Genomic DNA, 8213 nt, shown 5'->3' on the forward strand with positions numbered 1-8213 from the left:
ACTCAGCAAACAGGGCCTTGTGTTTGTGCAAATGCTCAAGTATCAGAGGGGTAGCCGGGTTAGTCTGGATCTGTAAAAGCAGCAAAGAGTCCTGTGGCACCTTATAGACTAACAGACGTTTTGGAGCATGAGCATGCATGCATCCGACAAAGTGGGTATTCACCCACGAAAGCTCATGCTCCAAAATGTCTGTTAGTCTATAAGGTGCCACAGGACTCTTTGCTGCTTTTGCAAATGCTCAAGTAATCCCAGAAAGATCCTCTGTCCTCTCTTCTATAAGGTTTTTGCCCAGGATCTAGCCCATCTCCTGGTGAGGCAAAAGTGCCAAATTGTTCCCACTTCCCTGGTTCCTCTTCACTGTTGTGGTATAAACCATCCCTGTGGCCTTTAATTAAAGGTCATAACTTCAATTGGAGCTAAACTTAGCTCCCTCCCACTTTCGTAGCACTGGGAATAGCAGCTGGATAAGAGGAGTTAGATTACTCCTCAGCCAGGTGATCTGTCTCTGCCCTCCCCTTGGTATCTGCTCTGCTACCCACTCCCATCTGTGCTTTCCCCTGCTGCCTCCTATCCCTACAGATCCTGCTCTGCTGACCCACACAGTCCTGGAAGACTGAGCTCTGATATGAGGGCTGGGGAAGATTTTACTCCTCAATTATTACCCGTATACATCTCCATAACCCAAATATTCTCATGAAAGGGGCACTCCTTAGAGATTTCAAAAAGGTGTAGTTTCAAATACCCTCCAGCTCTCAATCCTAAAATGGTATGCCTATTCTGCAGGCATCTTGTCCCATGCTGGGCCTTGCTGAGATGAAGCCTGTATAGCGGGCATCCCAACTTGGGCTGGGCGTAGCCAGGGCGCTGCTGTGAGAAAGCTCATGCAGGGATCTCAATCTGGGCTAGGCAGGTGCAGCGAACAGATGTGAAGCAGCCACTGTATCCAGGCAGGGCACTGCCAAAGACAAGTTGTTCAAGCTGTGGGCGCTCCCCCTTCACACACACAATTGTGTCACTACCAGGCCCTGGCCTGTTCTCCAGCCAATGAAAATGCACTGCCACCATTAATGTGAGCAGGCTAGTCAGGTGGTAGGCAGGATGTCCGCAGTCACGTCTAGTGGGTAGGCGCCTCCCAGGGCCTTATTCAAATGTTACTCACGCTGCTGAGCGCAGCCTGATGGGAACCTGGCCTGAGGGTGGGGAATGCCAGCCAGTCTGGGAAACACAGTCCCATTCTAGGCATGTCTGGCTGAAGCAAATCAGGGGGGACGCAGAGCCAATGAAAGTCCGGGGCAATTTTAGCTCAGGAGGGCTTGGGGCCAGCAGCACTGTAAGCTTCCTTGCAGCTGTGCTGAGCCGAGGGAAAGGTGCCCGCGGGTGTAGGATCCTCCCTGCAGTGTCCTGGCAAGGTCCTGAGAGGGGTAGAATTGGTTTGGGGGATTTGTTCCCTCTGAGTCCAGCTGGTAGCTTGTTTGAGCGACAATTGTTCCCTATTCTTTCCAGGGGTGGGGGAGGGGCGGTTGTGCAACTCCCACCCAGCCCCCATCTCAGAGCGGAGCTGCCGGGTTTGGCCTCTTGCCCTATTACCATAGTGTTTATAATAGAGGTGCATACACTTACTTTCCTGCCAGTCTTCGGTGAGCAGGATAGAAGAAAGCACCAGGTGTAACTCAGCCTTGAGTGGAGACAAACCCCTGGCTCACACCAGTGAGAGACCCCTGGGTCCCATCCCCCATGCAGGGCCTTTGAGAAAGATTGGGAGGGGCTTCCAGGACCCTTGCCCTCTCCCTGCCTGAAAATGTCAGAGCCCCTGGAAACAGGTGCCCCCAATAGAGGGATCCCCTCAGGCTCCTGTGTGCTTCCCCTCTCGCCACTGTGTCTCCAGCTTCCTGTGGGAGTCTGTCCTCATGCAGCTGACCTTTCCCGGCCCACCATACAGCAGAGGGGCTCATCCGGGGGTGCACAGGAGCCAAACAAGCAAGTACAGAATAAACTCCATTGAGAAACCCTGCTATAGCCCTTCAATCCTGTTTTATAATCCTCTGCCATTCCATTCCTGGGCTCCTCACGTACAGCCCTAACTATGCCCATTAGGTGTAATCTGCAACCCTCCTGCGATTTCACTCACCAGTGTCCCCCATTCCCAGACACACAGGGCACGCTACTGATTATGTGTATTACAGTAGCATCTAGAGGTCCCAGCCAGGACCATGGGTCCCTTGTGCTGGGCACTGAACATAGTGACAAGCCTCTTTCTATTCCAGTCAGCCCCTGCCTCTATAGCTCTCCTAGTGCCCCTCAGCCTCGATGGCTGGGCCTGTGCCCTGGGTGCTGTGTCAGGCTATCTGTGTTTGTGGTTACAGTGTAGCTGGTGAATCCTACTGTCTGTGTCTCCTCTCACACACGTGCACGGGATTCATGGTAGGGTGACCAGACAGCAAATGTGAAAAATCGGGATGGGGGAGGGGGGTGTAATAGCCTATATAAGAAAAAGACCCAAAAATCGGGACTGTCCCTATAAAATCGGGACATCTGGTCACCCTAATTCACAGGTTGGAGTCTCCCCCTGCCTTCCCCTTGCACAGCAGGTGGGGACACAGGAGAGATCTGAGAGTGATTGGCTGTGTGGGGCTTGCAAGAGATGGGAGAGGGGGAGCCCCCGCCCCGCTTCTCCTTTGTAGGCTAGGGAGTGCAAGAGAACAGCCAAAAATGGGTGTGGGAGGCGCGCAACCCAGCAGCATTAAGGCTGCACGTACGCTGCTCTCGGCTGCCCTCCGCCTCTGATTTGACGCTTTCTCCAAAGGCCGGGCCCAGGAATTACCATACGGAGCTCTATAAAGGCCGGGGCAGCGAGCCTGCCTCCCTTTACCTTCCCCCTACTGCAGGCGCGCGGCTCAGAGGCAGCCCCCCCAGGTAAGAAAGGGCTCCCCACAACGTGGAGCCGGAACACGGCAACCAGGGTGGCCTCCCGCTGCGCTCCCGGGCAGCGATGCTGGCGGCTCTGGGGTGGCAGGGGGCGGAGTGCGGGTTTCGGGTGCTGGAGGAATAAAGATCGTGCGGGCCAAGAGCGGGGGCGGCTGCGGCCTGGGGGCAGACGGGAGGGGGGGCGCTGAGACGTTGTAGGGGCAGGTGCACGTGAGGCGCTGGCTGATTTCGGATTCTCCTTTGTGCTCAGGCGGGCTAAGCAAAATGGAGGCGCGGGGGGGGGCGAGGTGACCAAACCCGATTGGGGCGGAGGGTGTAACTGCCCGACGTGCGCTGCAAGCGGAGCCGGGAGTGGAGCGCGGTGGGGGCGGCGCGGACGCTGCTGCTGGCCCAGGGAGGAGGAAGTCGCGCTCCGGGGGAAGTGGGTTTGGCGGGTCCGGCAGGGCGCCTGTGTCCCGCCCCGCACGCACGCGTGGGGCTCCGGTGCTCTGACCCCCGCACACCCAGTCCCCGCCCGGCGGGGCTTTCCGGCCCGGCGCCGCGGCTTAAATACGTGGGGCTAGCTTGCTGGAGCCCCCCCACCCCGGGGGGCGCAGCCGCGGCAGGGTGCGTGGCTGGGGGGTGCGGGTCCTGCTGTCCCTCGAGGGTGTCTCACCCCCACCCCCTTCTCCGCAGGAGCATCTCGTCAGAGACGATGGTGAAGGTCGGAGTTAACGGGTGAGTCTCTGCAGGGGCGGGGCACTGGGCGCGGCGGGGCTGCCCCTAGGGCAGGGTAAGGCCCGAGTGTGTGGGGCGGGGGAGGGGGCTGGTCTCCAGCGCTGGGGGGGGCTCCCCGCGCCAAGGGCGCGGCAAGGGCGCTTGGGCCGCGGCTGGCCTGCAACCCCCCCCAGGCTGCGGGCCCCTGGCGGGACGGTCCTGGCCCGGATGACTCATTTCTCCCCGCGGCTGCCGGGCCGTGACTCACCCCGAGCGGGAAGCGCCGCTGCATGCCGGGCTCCTGCCTCCGCCCCGGGAAGGGCGCCGTGGTATCGCGTGTCGTCCCCGGGCCCGGGGAATGTGACCTTCTCCTGCCGCGCCGCGGAGTAACCGGAGCTGGGGCCCGGGGTAAATTTAGCACCCGACCTTTGGGGGCGCGGGGCGGGGTCTCTGTTAATCTCTGCTCGCCCCTTGCAGGGCTGCAGCTACTGGGGGCCCCTCCTACCTTATGGCCTCTGCGCCGGGAAGTAGCTCTCTTTCCTCCCCCCACTGGTCTTCTCTGAATCCCACAGGTCTGAATCTGGGGTAGCCTCTGGGAATGAAGCCAAGCCTGAGCTCCCCATCAGAACAGGGGTTCCCTCCCTGAGTGGGGGTGTGTGTGCGCCAACCTCTTCTATTCCTCTCCTAGATTTGGCCGTATCGGCCGCCTGGTCACCAGAGCTGCCTTCAACTCTGGCAAAGTCCAGATTGTAGCAATCAATGACCCGTTCATTGACCTCAACTACATGGTGAGTGGGACCCAGATCTCTAACTTTGAGCTTGCTGTGTGGCCTGTGCAGGTGCTGTGCTGCAGGTGGGGTGGAAAGAGGTGGGGAAGGAATGCAAGTTGTCTGACCTATCTATTATGTGCTTTCCCTGTGAAAGCCAGAGAACAACCCAGGGGATGAGATGAGATTTAATAGGACCAGAAACTTCCATTTGAGCTAAATACAGATGAGCAAGGTCACTACAGGCTGCAGCCAACTAAACCCACGGATTCCTGTGGCCAAAATCAGGGTTGAGGGGCATTAACAGACCTATGAGTGGGCTTTGAGGATTGAAATAGGGAAGCTTTGAGAATGCAGCCAGTACTTGACTTCTGTCCGTTTCTACTCCTAGGTTTACATGTTCAAATATGACTCCACTCACGGGCGTTTTCATGGCACTGTCAAGGCTGAAAATGGAAAACTTGTGATTAATGGAAACCAAATTACCATTTTCCAGGAGTGAGTGTGACTCTTCTTTGCCTTTCCTTTGGGCCTATGGGAGAGGGCATTTGACAACCCTGCAGTTCCTAAACTGTTTGTCTTCTCTCAGGCGTGATCCCGCTAACATCAAGTGGGGAGATGCTGGAGCAGAGTATGTTGTAGAATCCACGGGAGTTTTCACCACCACAGAGAAGGCCAGCGTGAGTGATGGATCACATCTGGCTTGGGTATGGGAGGAAAAGGGTGTAGGGATGACTCCATCTGCTGCAGGTGCAAGTAGGTGTGTACAGACTTCTCCCAGTCTGAGGCTGTATTGCAGTGGAGGTGTTTTGTTTTTTCCTTTTTTGAGGGGGAGGAGGGGCAAGATATCCCAAATGTGCTGCTTTATTGGAGCTGTAGAGGAGTCTATTAATGTTGGTCTGTCTCCCTCAGGCTCACCTGAAGGGTGGCGCTAAGCGTGTCGTCATCTCTGCCCCCTCAGCTGATGCACCTATGTTTGTGATGGGTGTCAACCATGAGAAATATGACAAGTCTATGAAAATTGTCAGGTGAGGATGTGGGGGAAATCAGGGTTGAACCTGAGGTGCAGAACTGACTATTGTCCTCTCCTGTGAACGTGTGTGGCGGAGATGAGTGATTGGCCTCTCCTGTAGAGGGACTGCCTTCTGGGGGGTGGGCCCTGACTGCCTCTGGCTGACTGTGCTTCTTGTCTTTCTTCCAGCAATGCTTCCTGCACCACCAACTGCCTGGCTCCTTTGGCCAAGGTCATCAATGACAACTATGGCATAGTGGAAGGTCTCATGGTAGGTGATCTGGAGGCACAACCCCTTATTCCTGAAAGCCCCGCCCCCCCAGCTCTGTCTGTGGGGCAAACTATAGAGCTCTGGATGGTGCTTCTTTCCCCAGTCCACAGTTTTGGGTGGAGAGGGATGGTGACTGTGACCCCACAGAGCAGGAGAGACAGGCTCCCTGTGCTGCCTGGAATAGAGGAAAAGGGAGGGTTGGGGGAGGAATACTTAGTTCAGTGGGGTGAGGCTCTATGTAGATGTTGATTCTGTTCTACCCCCTCCCCCCTTTAACTTCCAGACCACTGTCCATGCCGTCACAGCCACACAGAAGACTGTGGATGGCCCCTCTGGGAAGATGTGGCGAGATGGCAGAGGTGCTGCCCAGAACATCATCCCAGCATCCACTGGGGCTGCTAAGGCTGTGGGCAAGGTCATTCCAGAGCTGAATGGGTGAGTGTCGGTTCCATGCATCCCTTGCTTTGGGGCACAGGGATATCAGAAGGGGCAGGGAACCTGCAGCTGGCCCACTTTGCCCTCTCCCCAGTAGGATATGCAGAAGTCCTGGTTGGGGGCAGGAGCCTGTTCTGATCCACTTGTCTCTCTCACAGGAAGCTCACTGGAATGGCTTTCCGAGTTCCAACTCCCAATGTCTCTGTCGTGGACCTGACTTGTCGTCTGGAAAAATCAGTGAGTATTGCAGGAAGTGGACCAGGCAGGCCCTGGAGCCTGCACCCCCAATGTTTGTCTCCACCTTAACCTATGGGGCAGGGAGCAGCTGCTTTGCAGCCTCCATCCTATTTGGAAGTAGCCCCTTGTTGCTTGTTTCTTGTTGTTCTAAGAGATTATGCAAGAGGCTGCCCCATGTCTGGTGTATTTCCTGGCATAATGGGGTCCTAGCTATGCATCTCAGCTGTGCAGTCTCAACTGGCAGCAATCTTCCCTGGGAAGCAGCTGCCACTCCATGGGGTCTGGGATGCTCTGATCTCTCTCTCTCTCTCTCTCTCTCTCTCTCTCTCTCTCTCTCTCTCTCTCTCTCTCTCAGGCCAAGTATGATGACATTAAGAAGGTGCTGAAAAGTGCCTCTGAGGGGCCTATGAAGGGCATCCTGGGATACACCGAGGACCAGGTAAACTCTCACCATCCTTTCAACAGATTGGGAGAGGAATGGGGTGAATACCTCCTCACATGAAGGGGAAAAGGGAAGCAACCCCCTGGGAGTGTTAATGTATCAGGGTGTCAATAACATTTTTGTGGGCTTGGGGGATGGAGTTGAGGGCAAAATGAGGGGGTGTGTGACAGTCTTTCCCTCTTCCCTCCCCACTTGCAGGTTGTCTCCAGTGACTTCAACGGCGACAACCACTCATCTATCTTTGATGCAGCTGCTGGCATTGCTCTCAATGATCACTTTGTCAAACTGGTCTCCTGGTATGGAGAAGAGAGGCTGTGGAGATGAGGGATTTGGAGGGTTGTTTCTCTGGGATAGGTTGGGAGTCCAGGGGAGACTTGGGGGTCACTTAAGGGGGCCGGCAAGGATCCTATCATGGCAAGCTTTGCATGCTCTCCCTCTGCCTCCAGCTGGAATTTTAGGTTGAAGACACTTCGCTGCTAGCAGCGAGTTTTTGGTTGGCAAAGAGGCAGTATCTGCCTAGGAAGACCTCCTATAGAGTGAGGTTGACCCCTAGTATCTGAATCTTTCCCAGCTGGAGGAATGGAGGTTGTTCTGGGGCTTGGGGGAGTGGGGGGGGACTCCCGTGGGGGACGTACAAGGGGTCATCCATCCCTAACTGCTCCTTCTCTACTTCTGTCTCCAGGTATGACAACGAGTTTGGATACAGCAACCGTGTTGTGGACTTGTTAGTTCACATGGCATCTAAGGAGTAAGCCAGGTGCATGGATCAGCCTCTGCCTGGGGAATGAGGTGTGTGTGGGGGGGAAGTCTCACTGGAGACCCTTGTTCCTCCCACCCCTCTTCTCACCACCACTCAGCTCTGCAGCCTGCAGCAAGAAGCCAGTTCTGTTCCATCTGTCTTCCCCATTCCTCTACTGTGTATCTGAAGCTTGGGGGAGGTGGAGAGGCTAACAGAAGCTGACCTGTTTCTATACCACAATTTCTCAAATAAAGTAATAGCTATCCTAAAATATTCCTGTTTCTGTCTGTCCGGAGATGCCACAAAGGGCTCATAGCATGTGTTACTGTGGCCACTGACATAGCCTGGGACTCTTCCACCACCCCAAATGGTAGCTACTGGCCAGGAAATGCAGCTGTTGCGAACTAAGAATATTTCATACAAGACTAAAACTAAGGTTTAATCCTAGCAGTTAAACCTTGGGAAATGCCAGAAGAAAAGCTGTGCAGGGTGTGGTTAGACTTTTTTTTTTTTTTTGGTTGGGGGGAGAGACACATGGTGTTCCCTCTGTGCTGCCCCAGCCCTGCACGGACAGCTGGCATGGCAGACTTCAAGTGAACTGCCCAATGACCACAAGGTCTGTTAAGGAACGAAAGCATCCAGCCAGGTTTGTCAATGAAGCGCAGTGCTAGTGTCCCATAGCCTCTACT

At 55.5% G+C, this 8213-nt stretch overlaps 1 protein-coding gene across 3 annotated transcripts; it reads left to right on the plus strand.

Moving 5' to 3' along the window:
- The first annotated feature begins 2803 nt into the window (after positions 1-2803).
- On the plus strand, positions 2804-7797 carry GAPDH (glyceraldehyde-3-phosphate dehydrogenase). Of its 3 annotated transcripts, none has more exons than XM_039496408.1 (12): positions 2804-2908; positions 3598-3642; positions 4310-4409; positions 4780-4886; positions 4978-5068; positions 5301-5416; positions 5590-5671; positions 5955-6106; positions 6265-6343; positions 6699-6782; positions 6984-7081; positions 7468-7797. In XM_039496408.1, the coding sequence occupies exons 2-12, from the start codon at positions 3620-3622 to the stop codon at positions 7535-7537; spliced, it is 1002 nt and encodes a 333-aa protein (XP_039352342.1). In that variant the 5' UTR covers positions 2804-2908; positions 3598-3619; the 3' UTR covers positions 7538-7797. The 3 variants fall into 3 exon arrangements, with proteins under 3 accessions (XP_039352342.1, XP_039352358.1, XP_039352352.1); XM_039496424.1 differs by having other exon boundaries at positions 2811-2913; positions 3601-3642; XM_039496418.1 differs by having other exon boundaries at positions 2847-2911.
- The last annotated feature ends 416 nt before the right edge of the window (positions 7798-8213 follow it).

Source organism: Mauremys reevesii, linkage group 1 (assembly GCF_016161935.1).
Source record: "Mauremys reevesii isolate NIE-2019 linkage group 1, ASM1616193v1, whole genome shotgun sequence".
Classification (NCBI taxonomy): Eukaryota; Metazoa; Chordata; order Testudines; family Geoemydidae; genus Mauremys; species Mauremys reevesii.

Bases quoted from the DNA above. Each gene is read 5' to 3' on its own strand.
- GAPDH (XM_039496408.1), top strand. From the start codon at position 3,620: ATGGTGAAGGTCGGAGTTAACGG. The intron at 4,887-4,977 runs GTGAGTGTGACT...GTCTTCTCTCAG, and splicing joins CAAATTACCATTTTCCAGGA to GCGTGATCCCGCTAACATCA. The intron at 5,417-5,589 runs GTGAGGATGTGG...TCTTTCTTCCAG, and splicing joins AAGTCTATGAAAATTGTCAG to CAATGCTTCCTGCACCACCA.